The sequence below is a fragment of the Vollenhovia emeryi genome, unplaced genomic scaffold, assembly GCF_000949405.1.
Source record: "Vollenhovia emeryi isolate VEMERY1.0 unplaced genomic scaffold, V.emery_V1.0 DF939146.1, whole genome shotgun sequence".
NCBI classification, from domain to species: domain Eukaryota; kingdom Metazoa; phylum Arthropoda; class Insecta; order Hymenoptera; family Formicidae; genus Vollenhovia; species Vollenhovia emeryi.
In genome coordinates, this window is record NW_011967220.1 from 2,124,581 (window position 1) to 2,144,237 (window position 19,657).

At 42.3% G+C, this 19,657-nt stretch overlaps 1 protein-coding gene across 1 annotated transcript in view; it reads left to right on the forward strand.

The window, feature by feature from the left end:
- Positions 1-19,657, forward strand: part of LOC105566263 (homeobox protein aristaless-like) — a 149,485-nt gene that overhangs the window by 114,253 nt on the left and 15,575 nt on the right. The window contains exon 3 of the mRNA XM_012020134.1: positions 3,214-3,616. Within this exon, the coding sequence (XP_011875524.1) occupies positions 3,214-3,616 (403 nt within the window). The remainder of the gene's footprint in view (positions 1-3,213; positions 3,617-19,657) is intronic.

Here is a 19,657-nt window from a genome sequence, read left to right on the forward strand (position 1 = left end):
TCATTATCTCTGCGCGCGAAAGGAAGTTCCGCGACGAGGATAAAAAAGATCGACTCGCATGATCACAGGTGCGCGATTCTCGCGGGCGATGCTTGCCCGTTCGATTAGGTCGAGGAATTTAATATGCCTTATCGCGAGAGAGCGAGCGCGCTTAGAGAACGACTCCCGATTCCGGCACGCGGTGAAATTATAGTGTTTACGTGAATTAGATTTCGGTTTCGGTAATTTTCAGTTAATAACGACGAGGCGAACTGGCCGGCGAGCGAACGCTAAGTGCGGCCTCAGGCCCCATTAATGCTATTATAATGTAAAAGGCTACCTACACGTCCTCTCTCTCTCTCTCTCTCTCTCTACTCTCTCTTTCTCTTCCTCTCCTCCTTCTAACTCCGTCTTTCTTTCTCCCCCCCCCCTGCTCCGCCTCGCTCTCCTTACGCGTCGATGAACTCGTAGTTGCACACGTCGCGAGCGTACGCGAACAAAAAGGAAAATCCGGCGAGGTTTAGGCCCGTTGTATATTATCGGCATTACGTCGAGGCTACCTGCATTATAAGCTCATTTCCGATAAATTGACTCGATTAAAAACTGCCGCTTAAGAACCGCGTAAACCACTTCGATCCTTCCCTCCCCTCTGCCCCGCGCCCGTCTTTTCGACCCTCGCTTTCTATCGAGCCGCCCGATTCTAGAAATTTACTCGATCGGCTGCCGTTTTCTCTAAAGACTTCGCATATGAGCGTGTACCGATACGTACGTAACAGCTACGTTTCACCGATATGCGCGGAACGTGACGGGGATACTCGTAGTCGTAGCGAATTAAGCTTCTTGCAAAATTTAAAATGGTCTACGTGAAATCGAGCGTCTTACATTTATATGTACACGGAGAGAATGTTTTCTTAAAATTTATCCTGAAAGCCACGTCATCGTGAGTCACAACCCGAGTCGAAATTTTGATACTATTTTGACATTTTTAAGAATAATGTACACCTACTTAGTTGATCTATACACCTACATAGACCAGCAATAACTACTTTGATGACATTGTATTTTTACTCCTCCCTTGAATCTTTAAATCTAAAAATTTACTTTAGCTCCTACTTAAAAGGACCTACTGTAATGTTAAATTGACAAAAGTTGTTCAAAATGCCACGTTGCCCCACGATTACGTGATTTTCGGGGTAAATTTTTGAAGAGAAAATTCTCCCCGTGTAAGAAAATAAAAAACATATGCGGTTGAATGCTGAATACTTAGGTACAATTTATGTGCATGTCATGTATGATAAAAATTTTAATTTTATGACTCGGAGAGGTTAATTGTCAAAGTTTGCATTCACACGTCTCTTGTAACACAGAATTACTTTTCTTTATTTGATAAATAGAATATAACGCGAAACTATTTAGAATTGTTCAACGATATAATTTAAATTAATACTGATGGTTCCGCGACGGTCTTTGAGCTCTTATTTTGGCGCAATTATTCGTTTCTTCATTTATGCATTAGCCGGTAGCAGCTTGTAATCTTGCCTCACGAAGCCACCGGTTTGCGGATATTTATTGCTAACGATTCCGTTACAAGTTTACAAGTAATATCGAACGCCGTTACACGATCGCCACGATGGCGGGACTGCGAGGTGCGGGCTCACAGAGATCATTAATTCCTACGAGGTAGAGTCGTGGTGAAAGGAGTGATATCCCTGCCGCACACGCGCTTATGTCAGCATTTGCATCTAAAATTTATTTATTCCGATTCGCCTCTTTTTGCCTAATATATGATAATAAGTCACGCGCGTGTGCGTACACCCATATATTTCCTAATCTTATATTCGTATTATGTATCGTTTAATATTGATGTTTATTAGTTCTAACATATCACACAGTAGACATGTTATTAGAGAAAATTAATTAATCCTCTTTAAACTCAGCTTTATAAAATTAGCACAATTTATCACTTCGAGAAAATGTCAAACTGATGTATATGTTTCAGTCCGTAGACTTGTATCAATTTTTTTGTTAATAATAGATTTCCTTTTATTTTAGGACGAGCTTATTGTTATAGAGAGAGAGAACTTCGTCTAATTTGTAAATATATCAATTAAATATTATATATCAAACTAAGATACCTAATACTTTATAATACATCTGAAAATTGTATTTTCCCGACTTGACAACCGATTGATATTATACCGATACCTCTCTCCTGCGCTGATTATGGAGAGATACTTGGCACGCCAGAGTGAAATTGTTCAAAGCTGGTTTTTATTTAGAGACGTAAAACTTCTTACAGCTTAACAGCTGCGTTAATGGTTAGTCTAATTATACAGCGGTCACTCGGTAGATCTTTCCACGAAGGCGGAAATTTGAAGCGCGGAAATTCCAAATCCCGAGATGGTTTACGGCCGGCGCGCCGAGCAGGCCGTCGTTTAAATCCGCTCGCAGCGGAAACTAGACCGCAGCGATTTCCCTGACCGTTCGTGGAATCCGATCGTCGCTGATAACACGTTGTGGTCACCGCCTCACGTGACAGCTGATGAATCGTTTCACACCACATTTGCGTTTCAGTCGCGATCAGATGGTCTAACGCGAACCTAACGTTGTCCCACTCATTTTAAGGTACCAATACCGATTCGTTAATGAGATGTGTGTATAATGCGCGCTTCCATAAATTAATATCTCGTTTTAAACAACTGACAATGACATTTAAAGAATTATAACTATGTGCAAACTCAAAATTGTGAAACGTGTGTAAATGTGTGAATTAACACATGTAATTTCAGACCATGTGTGCAAATTCCAATTTTACTTGCAGACAGAATTTTAAACCTTGATATTGTTGTTTTATTTTTGCAATCATCCGATGCAATCACCCAAATAATCTAATGTTGTTTATAAAACCGATTTTATGTCGCAACGATTGACATTGTTGAAAGATTATAGATTAAAAGTTGAAAACTTCTCTAATATAACTTGTAAGAATTACAATCTGGGCCGTGGTGCGATTCGATTCACAAAGTCTTATAGCCGACCTAAAATTATATCCACAAAATAAAATCTGGACTCACGAAAATTACGCTGGCTGCACAGTCCATGACCCGAGCAGGAACATACAATAAGCTCCGAATCCTCGTGACACCTGTAACCATATTATACTCGCGTTAGTTTAAGTGGCAAGAAGATGTCTCTGTTATTACTCGAGGGTGACGTAATTATTTTTCTATGCAGATCATTCGTCGCGTGGAGGCAGCGAGCAGGCCGTCCCGCAGACGAGTCCTGCGAGCAGCACGAGCAACTCGAGCCAGGTGACTCAGGTGAGCCAGCAGGTGAGCCAGCAGGCGAGCCAGCAGCCTCACCCGCAGCCTCACCAGCAATCGGCGCCGACGTCAGCGACGACGACGACCACGACACCTCAGTCCACCCAAATGGGCATCTCTACCGAGGAGGTAAGGCCCGAGGAAGAGGGCACCCACCCGCGAGCGGCGCCGACCAGCCCCGAGAGTGAGGCGGAGGCCGACGACTTTGCGCCCAAGAGAAAGCAGCGTCGCTACAGAACGACCTTTACTAGCTTTCAGTTGGAGGAGCTTGAAAAGGCCTTCTCCAGGACGCATTATCCGGACGTGTTTACGAGGTGAGTCGTCTGACCATCAAGCAATGTTCCAATAATCTCAACTCTTTATCTCGACTCAAATGGCCGGGATGAGTGGCGTTCAGATGGAATTTTATTTGGGTTCGGTATGCAAAGACTGTAGGCAATGTGTGATTTCCAAAAAGCATAAGTTCCTCTAAACTGAAATGCGTACCGTTACACGTACTTAGAACTTGCCAAGTGAACAGACGTATATAGAATAGTGCAAAACAAATGACTCTCTAAGATCGGAACAAAGTTTTAAAATTATTATAGTATAACAACTACTTAATTTAAAACTATTTTTGCATCAATCTTATACACATTTATAGCATTAAATGTTAGCTGCGTAATTAATGCAGCTGATTATCGGGCATTAAATTAATTATCATTTGATTCAAATAAAACCATATTTAAAATCACCGTTACAGTTCAATTTCGAGCTGGTTCATAATTAATGTAACGAAATGTATTTTTTTCCCCTTGGAATTACACTGGATTAATTACCCGTCACTTAGACAAAAATGTTGCATGAAATCAGAAAACGTGAGAAACTAACGAATGTAACGTTACGTAGCCGTTGGTAATATTTCACGAGAGCATTCGAGCGAGGATCAATTGTCACAAAGCTGTTCCGAGTCGTAATCCTTCTTCCAAAGACAATCCTGACTAAGCGCCTTACGGCATATCTCAGAGACGGGATAGAAAGCTCGTGTAACTCCTGTGGATCCAGACGATAGGCGAGGTGTCTAACCGCATTTATCAGACTTTAGAAAGAGAGGGGAAGGGCGGAGTAACGGGATTTAGATACAATTTAGGTGACCGACTATCGGCTGCCACCCAAATATTTGGTTGTCTGGCTCCTGTGCACTCTCCGGACTATCGCCGATAGCGTCGGTCGCTACTTATCAAATTCTTTTTCAAAAAATGGTCTCCGCCGCAAGATATTTACGGTGCACAGGTAGTCCTTGAGCACGGTTATAAAAGAGATCTGGTTATCCTAAGTGTATACTACCTGAGACAGGCCTCGAAATAATGATGACCGAGTGACGGCTGGGGACACAACGCGCGTATAAACGTATCGTGTTTTAAAAAGATATGCTTAATGCACCTCAGGCACACCAAAATCCCAAGTAGAATACAACGGGAACGAACAAACAACTGCGAGCGCCCGCAACAATTGATACCGTTGATACATACCTATTGCTATAATTAATGAGCATTTTATAATGAAATTTTAGCCTCAGATTTAAAAATTTGGGGAATATGAAGTAATCGGCGTTTTTTCTTATACTTAATAACGTTCGTTCGTATCTCTTTTAGTTAACTAATCTTTTTCTTCGTGCGTCTAACGTTATTCTATACCGTAAAAATACTAAAGGGTTACCTTTAGTAACCGAAATGGCTTCGAACACGTCGATATTTACAGATTCCAGAAACTAACTATTGTGTTCTGTTTCTTTCCATCTTATTACGAACACTTTGTCGAATATCGTATTTTTCGTCATGTGCTCCTGTCGCCCTTATCACAAGTAAAAATACGTACTTTACGGTGCGCATTTTAAAAAAGCAAGGGCGAAATTAAAATCAACACGAAAACAAAACCTTTTAGAGCGCTTTTAAATGCGGATTTTGAGTAATGATCGTGCCCGTTTCCTTCTTTAATCTGAATCCATGGCAGATTCTGAAATAAATCACCTATCCGCCCGTGCGAGTCTGCGAAGGTAAATCCGCGGGTGTAAATTCGTGGAACGATACATCGATCATTGGGCCTTCCCGCGGCCAGACTGACGATCCTCATGCAAATTCCCATCCGTAGACGCGGAACGACGGTTTTGCATTATTAAGTCCCCTGCACACCCGGGTCCAGTTACATACGTACAGTATATCGCGCCGCCATTGGGCCGCGGCGCAATCTATCTGGGTAGCTTTTTCTTTCCCCTTGTCCTTTTTTTAGTGCCTTCCTCCGCGCCGTGGAACACCCGGTAGGTAACTAATAGCGGTGTAATCGCTCGTAATAGGTCCGGTCCTGCGGCCACGGTATGGGTTCTCGTAATTAACGAAGATGGTGGGGAGTATGCAGAAAGAGAGAGAGAGAGAGAGAGAGGCGAAGCAGGTAGAGTGTCCGTGGTATACGGTCAGGGCTGGAGATGTATTCGCGAATATGGCGAGACAAGCTACACATCCATGCGCGCGCGAGAAACTGCGGCCAAGATAGACTCTAACGAGCAAAATACGCGACCCCTTCCTTTATTTGGCGAAATTAGAACTGAAGAGAAGATTCTGAACAACTTTCTCTTATAGCGAAGAAAAGAGCTTCGAGTGAACTTTTCTAGTCGGTGATAAGCGACATTAAAACATATAGGTACTTGTTGCGATTTAGAAATTGCCAGTGTATCGAACTTTCGGGAAATTGTTAACTTCAATGAAACAAATGAATAAAGGGAGCACAGAGAACCTGACCATAGGTTCGAAAGAGGCGAATATTATCGCCTTGCTCTTCGTTCAAATGGCGAGGCGATCTCGTATGCATTTAAAGGCAATAAAGTTTCGTAATTTAATAACACATCCCGCGAGTCCTGTCACCTGTCTGATTTTCAATCATCCGGTGTATTATTTTCATGATAAATATGTACCCCCTTATAAAACCGACACCTATTTATTTGTCGCTATAAAAATTCCTTTTCTTCTCAAGAAAACAGCCCGTAATTGGCTTGATTGGCTTCTAATAACATTCGTCACCCGTATTAATTTATTCCCCGTCCACTTATACGGGCTTCCTGCCCGTGGAAAATTGCCCGACGTTTTCTGCCGTTTCGTAGTATAAATTAATCCCCGTTTCTTCCGCCATTTCGCCGTGTGGTAGTATTAATTTCGCGCTAATTGGATTTTATGGTCGCTTAGGTTTATTGACTGGCCCGACGAGAAGGAGAGGGAAGGGAAGAGAAGAGAGTAAAGCCGCGTCGCGGAACACGACGCATATTCATTAAACGCGCCTTTTCGCATAAGGGCAGGCGTGCGATTGGGACCTATCGAAATATACATATATCGATGGCCCAAGAGGATGCTGGCGCGGCCTTAACTTCCTGGACATCGCGAATGAAAATTCATTCGCCAATAAAAGACACGTGTTCCCGCACGCTGGGCCGTGTACATCCAATTGGACATCGATAAACATTTCTCTTATGTTCATCGTTTATTTGTCGATCAGTAAAACACTGCGGCCCGAGAGCGGTCGGACGGGCCCCTCTTCTGGGCCTCGTTCGACTTTCGTGGACACCTTTACACTCGTGAATCATACGATGCAACTTTTCTTCGTATGCTTTTTCTTTATCTGTCATTTGTTACTATTTCATTAACATTCCCTCCCCTCGCTTTGCAAATTAATCTTAATTCCCATTTTATTACCGTAGTTTCCCCTTATCAGATTGAATTGAATTTTTGCGTTACCCTATTTTCTCGTTACCGAAGACAGTCTCTCGAGACGGATTTTGTCTGCGATCGGTACAACACGCTGACGAGAGACTAGGAGGAGGTAGCCCCAAACAAGCTGTTGACGACAGGACAACGTCTCGTGGAATGTCGTTTCCGAGCGCGATAACAGATAACCGCGGGCATTTTTTTTTTGCGGGAGCCGCGAATACGAGGGCCGAGTGGCATTTGCGAGGGAGCGCGCGGATTACCAGATTCGTCCTGTTTATATGGCACTAAAAGCCGACTTGCCACGTAAGCCCGCGAGAGAGCGTGGCCACTTACCTTTACGGGCTCTTAAGATCTAATTTAGATTGGAGCGTTGCGACTCGGGTCCGCGCTGCTACCGACCACGGCGACGGACTAATCGTTCGACCGTGAGCGGGCCCGGCCAGTCTCGACCTGTCCCTATTGGTTTTAATTTTTTATCCCGTTGCAAACCCCCCAAAAGAGATAAAGAGGAGCCGCAGAAAGAGCGAGAGAGAGAGAGAGAGAGAGAGGGAGGAACGGAGCGCGGTTGAAGCGACGAGACAACCTCTCGTTGTCTCTCCGAATGTTCGGCTACGGCTACTTACTTTCTTTCTGGCGAACGACGCGGCTAATTAATAACCTCGTAAACGTTAACACGTATAGCGTGTTTAAACGCGGTTACTTCCAACGTGACACTCATCTCAGCCGGTTCTCATGCCAGCGTCGGGACAATTGGTAAACTTTAGTCGAGCGACATTCGCGCGAGCTTCGCTTCACTACTCCGGTCTCTCTGGCTTAATCTCGCTTTATAAGGTCCGGTTTAACCGACGTTGTTTAACTTTGAGCTCAGCTTCCTTCGTTCTTTGTCTCTTTCCAACTGTTGCTTTAGAAAGAGACAAACTTGAACTGAACCATAGACATATTATATCTAGACCGAGCGTTTGCCCTTCTTTGAGCAGTCGGGGTAGAAGTTCACGTAGATAAGGACAAACTGTCGTTCGCATGTGAACAAGAGAGAACGAAGTAGCACAAAACTGAGTTTGTCCTTTTCTACGTGAACCTCTACCCCCGCTGCTCAATGCTCGGTCTAGATTATAATATGTCTATGAAGTAAACTAAGATCAAAGTTAAGCGACGTTTGGTGAAACCGGGCCTAATTATTGTCAAAAATTGCGCCCCCAGTAATTTAATCGTTCGGTGTCCTGCCTCTCGAATGCCACGAGGATACCTAAAGCCACACGTAGTCGTAACGAAACTCTTTCGTGATTTTCCGTTTCTTAATTACCTACTCCGACGAGAGCCGGGCGCCATTTCGTCCCGAATTCGCTTCGAAAACCTGACTCGGCGGAATATCGCGCGCGGCCACCCCCGTCGCGCGCGTTCTCAATCTATCCGCCCGGTGGATCCATAAAATTTATCGTCCGTTCGCGTCGCATTTCGAGGGATCCACCTGTTCAAAGGGCCGCGCGACGCGCTTCTCGGTAAATCATTCCGAAGGATGCCTTTATATCCGCGGGGTGGGCCGGTGGTGAGTTTAATAAGGATGATTGTTTCCAGTGATCCATGGAACGGAACCAGTTCCACGGAGCGGTCTCTTCTTCTGTTCTCCCTGCCTCCCACCCCCCCCCCCCATCCCGCCCTCTCCCTGCCTTCCACCGCGATTCTAGTCCTCCTCCGGTCCCCGGACTCTCCGCCGCGTCCAGGACCCGCAACTCCTCCTGTCATTAATCGACCGACGACGAGTCATGCTCCCGATTAGAAACGCCGCCGACCCGTTATTCGTTTCTCAACAAATAAGATTAGTGCCTTCCGGAGTTAATTAGCGGACGATGTTGCCTCGTCCCACGGAAGCGGCGTTGGATCTCCGTCACCGTTAAACGACACGGAGTCGATACGCGTCTTCTTTTCATTGTTTTCGAATGGTCGGTGCTTCGTTACGGAAGAATGATGTTTTAGTCAGTAACACGGCGAGTCACGCGATAAACATTTATACGGGATTCTTATGTTATACGTTATACAAGCTAATAAGGAATTTCTCTCGCCCTTTGTTATTTCCAGACAACATTTTATCTTTATCTACCCTTTTGGGATCATGTATTGACAAAAAAATACAATATCTCCCGAGTGAAAATTTTGGTACTATTTTGACACTTTTAAGGATAATTTACACCTACTTAACTGATCTTTACATAGACCAGCAATAACCTACTTTGATGACATTATATTTTTTACTCCTCCTTCGAATCTTTAAATCTAAAAATTTATTTTAGCTCCTACTTAAAAGGACCTACTTTAATGCTAAATTGGCAAAAGTAGAAATTTCCGACACTATCAGTTTTCAAGGAGGAGTAAATTTTGTACTTGGAGTTCGACCTCTTTTACTGTCTTAGGTCCTACTATATAATAGAATTAAAGGTTCAACGTAGGGCCAAAATTTCGACTCGGGCTGTAAGAGAATATATTAAATAACTACTCACTTATGATATTATTTCAATTCAAAATTTCTGCTTGTAGTTTATCGCACGGCGTTACTTCGAATTTTAATCGCTTCATATTTTAATATTAGACATTAAAATAAGAAACTTCGCATATTAAATAAAAACACTGATACGTAGATTGCGTCCTTAAAATATGCAATAGAAATGTTAGAGGTATCTTCTTTATGAAACAACAAACATGAATATTTCCATAAACGTTTAAGCCGCGTGCATTCTAAGAGTTTTGTCACTGTCAACGACAATTCGAATCTATCCCGTCCCGCCCGTTCGGATTCCGTTCGGAGCGACGAGGAAGATCGCTAGACCACCACGGGATCTTCCCTCCTCGTTCCTCCACGAGAACGGGCTCCGTGGTCGAGCGGCACCGAAGGGCTTCGCCTCGCGAAGTGCGAAGGAGAGCGAAGAGTACAGGTTTACCGAGGTCCATCCCTCATCCGATTGGCGGTAGTGTGGCCAATCAGTAATTGGCTCTCCACGCCGTACGCGTATTAAGCGCGCATTACGCACGCATTACGCAGCCGGCTACCGGCTTCTCTCTTTCGCCTCGCTCCTCCACAAAGGTAGCGGTCGCGGCAGGTATGCGCGCACGGCCGCGGATCCCGGCTCGGGAATAATGCGAGCGGCAAAAGCCGCTTGTCACCCCTCGTCAGTGCGAATTACTTGTCCGTCCGGCGCGATTCGTTATTAAACATTATCGATACCGCGCGTAAGGAGGCGTCTCTCCCGGCGACGTATAAAGAAGGCGAGGAGCTCCGGGCGTCGCTTATTATACCGGGGCTCGAATTTCGCCGGCGAATTTTGTCCTCCTCTCTTTTCTCGCGTCACGTCACAGATAACGATCGTGTGTGCTTAAACCCTGTTCGCGATCTTCCGGTTGCAAAAATGTGTATTTTTATTCGCCCTGACTTTCCGAGTCAATTTTCTTTATTCTTTGTATCGCATACTTCATGACAATACGCCGCCGTCATATCTTGATATATTCGCCAAGCTAACATCAAATAGTTTCCTCATGTTTATTAACTATTGACATATTTTTGTTATATTTTAGTGTCAACGTATTTTTTATTATATTATCTATGTATTGTGTCTAGTGCTAATCTGCCGATACATATTTCATTTTATTCATATAAACGATTACTTAAGGTGGTTATTTCGTAAAATCGTTTATGTGAGAATTGTTTCCAAGTTTTACAGTTTATTCATTACATTAATACGTGCAAAATAAGACTAATTAAATTAAATTTTTGAGCATTACTGTCGCGAAACAACTACCTTAATCGCGAAAAATGATATTATATTCACTACAGTGTCGATAGTAACCGATACTAATTAAAGACAAAGACGTGGCTAATTTTTGTTTCCACGATATCAATCGCATGCTGATATCACGACTACTTTGTAAGTATAATTGACAAGTCTTTTGTCAGACCTCGAATTTATCAGAGGGTATATCGGCTTACGCAAATACGAATTATATGGAGATAATTACAATGTGTGATTTATGTCAAGATAAATGGCGAATTCCAAGACTTGTTTATTCAACGCGTTCGTTACAGTGCACACGGGCTGTAACGCGTCGTATGTGTCTGTGTGTGCGTAGGTTTTATAACTCGCAACTATTAACGCCTCTTTAAAGTCACACGTAGTGAAATACATCGACTATGCGTCATTTTTTTTTTATTCGCTCTCGACGGAAGTGCAGCGATCTTGTGATAAAAAAAATTATCAAACCTACGAGAATCTAATTTAACGATACAAAATAGTTTTGCGTGCGAATATTCAGAAAAAAAAACTCGTGTCGATAAAATCAGTATGACTTAATTGGTCGATGAAGTTTGAGCGATTGTCAGTATTAACTTGAGAGAATTAATACTTTATCTGTCAGACAGTTACATGACTTTTACGTAAAATTTAGACTGGAGAGAAACGTATCGCCTGAGGTGACTAAAAAATACTCTCTAATTTAAGCCGTTCCGGATGTGCCATAGCAAGACAATTACGTTTTGCCATTAATAATAACTTAATGACAGCAGAATAATACCCAGTAACTCGCCATTAATCCGGAGAGAAGATAGGAATAAAACCCCGGAACTCAGCTCGGACCTAACTCTCGGGGGAAAAAAATGTACGTAAGACCTGCCGGCCGCAATCGACAATCACGGGAAACGATTGCTTAGTGTATAACAAGAATAATGAAAAAGGAAGAAAAAAGTAATAACGCCGTGGCTTCCTCTCATTTCTACGAATCGATTAATCGCGCAGACGATGCCCGTAATTATTGACAGTGATTAATAATAATCGTAACCACGTACTGCACATTGTAAATATTTGATTCTTTTTAATCAGTCGTACTTGCTATAACACGTTCTTTTGTACATCAAGATTTGTAACAGAAACAGAATCAAAGCAGACCGACGGGTTTTCGTTGCCAATTCTGCGCAAATTTCTGCGAATTCTGCAGATTTCTGTAAATCCAATGATTTCGTGCCGCGCGCGTTAAACAATAATAATTGCTGTTGCGCCACGAGTAAGACAATCACGGCCGCCACGTCGCGGTAACTGGCGGCTGCTCCGACCTCCGGGGTTAATTAGATAATGTAATTGTGCGGTAATTACTCAAATTACTCGCGCGCCAAGCCTCTTGCTCATACCAGCGGTGTCACTCACGCGCATTCCCTCTACTCCCCTGTCTCGTACACTCTTTTCCTGGCCATCCGTCTCTTTTCCTCGTCTCAATTCGATTCTCATCTAACGATAATGTAATCACCTCCGCAATATTCGAGATGCGAATCGTATGCAATCGTGTGGTCGCGGTATACCAAGAAAAAAGTTTCTTAGAAATCAAACTAATTTGTCTGAATGTTGACCCTATTAGACTCTTATTCAATTTTTACAAAAATATTTCTTTACCTTAATTAAAATTTTATTGGATGAGACTGGAATTTCTAGGAGAATTCACATCTATTTCTGCAAATCTAGCGAATGTCTTAGTAGATGAAAATAAAATTTTAGCAGCATCAAGAATTACTTGACGCCATTACATTACTAACAATAATTAAGCTTTCAATCGACCATAACCGGCAACGTATTTTTAACACGGAAAATTTATTGCGAAAAATATTACCTCAGCCAGAATTACAGAGTAGGGAGGTCCAGGTTCAAACTCTGGTAATATTTTTCGCAATAAATTTTCTGTGTTAAAAACACGTTGCCAGTCATGGTCGATTGAAAGCCTAATTATCGTTAAAAATTTAGTAGATTCAAAGAAATATGATTTCAACGTATCTCATTTGTTTAACCCAACTAAATCTTTTTCTGGGTGTACGTGGATTGAACGGAAAAAACCGATCTCTAATTGCATGGAAACGAGACATTACGCAATGATTAATTTGTTGAACTGAGATCGGCGATATCAGACTTTTATATATATAAGTATTTGTATCTAATTTATTGTATACATATATGAAGAATAATAAGGAAAAATAATATATTTCCAAGAACTCGGAAGGTGATCAAGATAAACGATACTATAGTTTGCCTTGTGCTGTGATATGCCTTGTACCGTAAATGTGTCTTTCTTCGATATATATATAATATTATTAGAAACAATTTTCACTCAACATTGTAGAAATAAAGAAATTGCTTAGGGAACACATTCACGTGATCGTTTTTTAAATAACACAGAGAATATATTTTCCGCGAGAGAAAAATAATTAACCTTCGCACGCATTAAACGTGTGATTGCGAGTCGTGATTAATCACTATCATTTCGTCATCGAATTAAATTCCAAGCGCATTAAATCCAAATGTTGACGCAAACGATGCGAATAAATAAGCGCGCAAACACGATTAAACGTAAGTTAAGTAAATTATCTTCCTTCGTCCGTGACTTCTGACGAAGCGCGGTTGCAGCGAAGGACTTCGCGCCGAGGCAGGAGCAAATAAGAACGGCAGGATGCCGCGGCGGGAGTAGCGACGGGAGAGGAGGTAGACAGACAGAGAGACGGAGAGAGAAAAAGAAAGAGAAAGCTAGACGAAGAAGATGACGAAGAAACTCGCCTTTAATCCACTTAGCGGCCTCTTTTGATGCCGGCCGTGGGTTCGCGCTATACTACCGTGCGGTTGCGAAATGGCAAATCCATTCGCGCCTCGCAGTCCGATTACTATGACTTCGCAACGTTGCGCAGGGCAGGACAGGAAGGACTTCCTTTCAACGACGGCAATCGATTCCGAGAATGTATTTTGTTGCGGATTATTCGCGCGAGGCAATTTGTTCGCCAAATCTGTGAAAGCCGATCTCTCGCTTGTAGCCCGAGAAACTCGTCTAACACACCGCGGAATCGTACAACCGGATACCGAAAGGATTTGCGATTATCGTGTCGATGTAATTAATCGGCGATTAGTCATGTTCTATTTTGCAACGCGTGTGAACGTAGCAGCCGCGTTAATTACAGATCAGGTGTGTTCCGTAATGAGAAAGAAACGTGTTTTCTGTCACATATGTAACGCGTATCGCGCGCGCATGGCACAGTAATACACACGGTATTAATTTTCATTCTCCTGACGTCTTTTTAGATGCTATCCGCATTCTATATAAACGGTAATTGATAATGATAACCAGTAATAATAATAGATTCTAAATCAAATCTCTGTATGATTTCTTTGACTAACGCGAGATCGATGTGTCTTCGTGAGAAACGTCGTAACACTATTAAGCCAACGGCACACGATACTATTTTTCCTAATGGATTGCTTACGAGAGCCAATCAGGGTTAAGTCACCTGATCTAAAACTCTGCGTCCTCATTGGCTCTCGTAAGCAATCCAGTAGGAAAAATAGTATCGTGTGCTGTTGACTTTAGCATCGAATTTTTAAATTGAGAATTGAAAATGTGCAACGTACAACGTCTCGTTATCTTCACCTAATTTCAAGTGCCTTTTGCATCGGCGGAATTTACAGATTAATCACATAGGTATTTCAGACTTTGAATTCTAGGACACGTAACGGGGACTTGGCTTGATCTTTGCGAGAGGTTTTCATCACGATCTCGTATTTTCCATTAAGTCGCCAAGTGCGCGCGACTAATCTTTGCGTACGTGCCCGTCAGAAGCGATTTTTCCCCAAGTGCTCGCGCATTTCCCATCGCAAGGACACGTCGCGGACGAGGGAGTTAGGAGAGGGACACGTAATAATAATGATACGCGAATCGAGGGTAACTGAGAGCCTCGGTGAACGGCGGGTGTAATTAGGGACGCCCGTCTAACCGCGAAATTTCGTGATCTTATTAAATTCAGAAGGACGCCGGCGAGCGCGCCTCAAGAAAGACAGAGAGAAAAAGGGAAAGGCTAAATTATTATTACTCGCGGGCCCCAAGGTGCCTGTGCCTCGTCCGCCTCTTCGACGGTGCGCGTTTCGTCCGCGCTCGCGCACCCGTGCGTGTAATGCACATATCTATAAAGATTATATCGCGCCCGAGTGGCCAGAAGTGACGCAAAGATTACGATATAGATGAAACATTTCAGTCGTTGGAAGGAACACCAGCGGCGTAAACCACTTTCCTCATCCTCGAAGGCACAATGGAAATTTACGAAAGCGCGCCATGTAAAACCTCCAGCTGTCCCATTGTAGTAGTTTGCTTTACGATTCGATATTTTAGATCTCGTCAGAAAAAGTGAAATGTAAAATTTTATGTCGCCTAAAATAGCCATACAGAACTAGTTTGACTAGTAGTTAGACTGCCAGTCTCGATTCATTCGTATTTGTGAGTCATACAAACGATCAGTTGTAGCGGGCAGAAAGAGAGACAGAGAGGGAGAGAAAGAGAGAGAGAGAAACCGCGTACTATACGTAATTTTATCGTTCGCGGCGCAAGCCTGTTTTTCGTGAGAAGCAGCTGATAGGTGCGCGCTTTCATACTCGGCGTTTCATTGAAAACGAAGCCGAGCCGCCAGGTAGCAGGTACGAATTACCGTCTGCAACTATGTTCGCCAGAGTAGTCATTAGCGCACGACAACGGGTAATCAGAGAGTACCGCGGCAGTATACGAGCGCGCGTCTTCTAGTTACGTTTCCTCCAATAAGTCGGTGCGCGGGCCATCAAAATGATTTGACGACGTGAATACGCTTTACAATTACCGGCCGATACGCGATATACGATGAAAATCGTTTTGGGCGATTAATCAATGGATAAACATCGTTCGATTATTCGACTAATCGTCACCCTCGGCGGGTAAACTCTCGGTAAACTCAATTTGGTGAATTGAATCGCGAATTAGAACTTTAACGCCGGTTTGCACCGACGTCGTTTAACTTTCAACTTGCGCGGAGAGAATTTTCCCTTAAAATTTACCCTGAAAATCATGTGAGTGGGACAACATGGCGTTTTGAAGAACTTTGAGAGTTTTTTGCAATTTTAGTATACAGTTTACTATAATAGTAAAATGTGTGATAAAATCATCAGTTAGTTGTTTACTGCTCATCATGTTGTCCTCTTTCAGTTTCGGGTTTCTCATTCTCTCTCTATGGCTTTCACCATTTGGAGACTCATGTGAACATGTCAGATGGCAATTCTAGATGACAGCTTCGTATTTAAGTGTTGAACGTATTTATCTCTATAGTCTCACTGAGGATGACTCGAAAAAATGGGTCGAAACGTTTGATGACTGATTTATAAATTCAATAAAGTTTCACATTGGATATTTTCGCACGAATACCAGCGTTTGGCTCGCAATGGCCCTCTTCCCCCCACCAAATGTGATAAAATTTTGTCAAACTCTCATAAAGTACTCCAAAATGCCATGTCGCTCCACGATTACATAATTCAGGATGATCTTTAAAAAAAAATTCTCTCCGTGTAGTTTAATCATTCTTGGCCTTTTTCCAATTGTCCCGTTAGAAAGAGACAAAAGATGACTTAAACCGGAATAAGCGAGTAAAATCTACGATATACACATTATTTTCTTGCGATTGCTGAGATATGCCAAGAGAGGGAGTTAAAATACGACTTGCTTCTCGAGGGATCGATCGAAGGAAGAATCTCAAGCGGGATGCAACGAGATCGGGCGAACGAGCGATGATAAAATCGACGCGACGGACGAATCCGTGGACCGCGGCCAATCTTCGGGACTCATCCCGAAATCCCTGTAATTTCGGAAGCTACCGTCTGAAATGCACCTAAACACGAGATCCACGGCGATCGGACGCGAGAGCTTCTGTGCGCGGCATAATCACCGAGATTTCCTCACGATTTCGTGGAACATCTGGGCAATTTGCCTGCGAGATGAGAGACGCCCGGCGGGGTGTCTCACTGCCCGATTCATTCTTTCCCTCTTCTTTCTTTTCTTACCCGTCGCCGGATATACGCGATCGCACGATCGCCACAGCGCCCGGTTTCTTCCACGCAACAACGGCGATAGTCGCCAATATTTCCGGAATGAATGAACGCTCGAACGTGCGGGATGAGTTATTGACACCCGTCATGATTCACGCCTACCTCGTAATGATTCCCTCGCACCTCCGGTTCGCCTCGTTCCGCAGTTGGAAAAAATTGGGAATGCGCTCGCATAATTTCCGGTGAAATCATGTGAGCGGCGATTTATACGGGTTATTATCTTTACTGGAAACATCCTGCGAGCAATCGCTTAAGCGACGTAAATCAACCGAAAGGAATTTAATTATTAAAGTCGATGACTATTAATTTCCCCCGTTTCCTTGAACGTAGTCGTAATGCTTCCCTCACAATCTGCACTCTTAAAGAATGCGTAATAATTACGATACACCTATGACGTACGCATTTCTTTTGAGCAAAAACAGAAAATTATCGTCGCGCTTGTGCACGCTCTCGCATAAAACGCGACACCATACCCTTCGCAATTCAACACCCAGAAACAACATTTAATTAGGTTAAACAAATGAGACACGTTGAAATCATTTTTCTTTAAATCTACTAAATTTATGTTTACGTCTACTGAAACATTTGGCTAGATTTGTAGAAAATAGATGTGAATTCTCTTAGAAGTTCCAGTCTCGATCAAATAAAATTTTAGTTAAGGTAAAAAGATCGTTTCTTTGAAATTAAATTAAAGTGAGGTCAAAATTTCAAGAAAATTTGTTTTTCAGGGTATAACACCATACCCTTCGCAATTCCTACACCCAGAAACAAGATTTAATTAGGTTAAACAAATGAGACACGTTGAAATCATTTTTCTTTGAATCTACTAAATTTATGTTTACTTCTACTGAAACATTTGGCTAGATTTGAAGAAACAGATATGAATTCTCTTAGATATTCCAGTCTCGATCAAATAAAGTTGTGGTTAAGGTAAAAAAAAAATCGGTTCTTTGATATTAAAGTAACAAAATTTCATGAAAATTTCTTTGATTTCAAACTTCTTTCTGGGTGTAACACCATGCCTACGCAATCGCGATAAATAGCTGAATTATCATGATTTGAAATTATAGGTTCTGCGCTCATAAATAATATTATTAATTTTCCGACACGTGGGACACCCTAACGTATCTCTTAATCGGTAGCCCGCAGCATCCGGACGGTTCGAATTTCAACGGGGTGCGAGAGCGGCGGCAAACGCGCTCGCGGAAGGGTATATCGCGTAATACGTGAGACGCGGACGTGGTGTTATATGCGCCCGCGAGCGAAGGATGCGAAATTCAATCGAGCGGAAAGGAAACGACCGGCACGGCGTATGACACGATCGACGTTATGTAAAATATCACGAGCTAATAATTATTTGTCATTACCGCTGCGCTGGACCGGTCAATTAGTCACGGATAATCGTATTCGTAATACGCCGTTGGGGAGCGCAGTCACCTATATAAAACGAGATTCTATCTGCTCGCCGGAGCCACGGCGGCGCGTTCGGATTCTGATCGTCTCGTAATAGATATTAATAGCTCTCGTCACGACGGCTCGTGCAACCGGCAATCCAACGGAAAATCACACATAATGCCGCGAGATACATAATGCAATTAATCCCCAGCGTGCGTCGTTATGTCGGCTAATCTGCTTCGGATGCAAAACTAATTAAGGTAATGAACGCGCGCCTTTTTACGAGGCAGGAGGCTGGCTATTTCGTAGAACGGTTTCTACGATTTTCTCACGGATGCGATACGAGGTCAGAATGTAACCGCTATTCCCCGACGCTATTAAAAGACAACTAAATGATTTTTTTCGTCAAATTACATCACGTTCCTAAGTAATAAATCGCGTACTCAAGGGAGATAATAACTGCGGTCGCAATTACGTGAGTTTACTCCGTTAACTGCCCAAACGTTTAGATATACACTTGATTACGTAAGGGGGGAAAAAAAGAGAGACAAAAGGAAGTGTCATTCATTAAAATACTGAGGAGTTTGCTTTTAGTTTCTTGCGCAATAATCATTCAGTACGGAGTAATAAATTATCAACTTAAAATAAAAGCAATGAGATAATTAAACAATCGAAGATAGCTTTACGTAGAGTTAACTTTAAAGAATCCAACAATGTATTTATCTAAAATAATAAACAATAAAGACAATTTTCCTTTAACATTAACGCGAATAAGTTTACACTGTAAAAAAAGTACATGTAAATTGCAATTATTATAGTGGGTAATATTGGGACCATCTATTAAAGGTGTGCATTCACATACGTCAGTAAATTTACACCATGTAGGTAAAATTATTACCTCGTGTAATAAGTAAACTGCTTGCTTTTAATTGTGTAAATTTTACAATTTTTTGTAATTCTTCATCATGTATAAACAAGTGTTTACACAACAAAGAGTAAAAAAAAATTGTTTTGGAGTATAAAAGTATATAAATTTATACATATATTTCCGATATTAACAGTGTAATCGCTACACTTATTATGTATGTAATTTTACATACTTTTTGTACAGTGTACGTTGAGCAATTGTAGCCGTCGACCATGATCAGACAACAAGATGGTTCTCCAGCGAAAAAAATTAATAATTTCTATAAAATTGTTACGAAGATAATGCACCTACTGTGCGTATACTACGTGTATATGTGTAAATATGTATATTATATTAATAATTACGAGAAAACCGTTAAGTGGCGAATATTAATTTTATTATTATCGCTTAGCA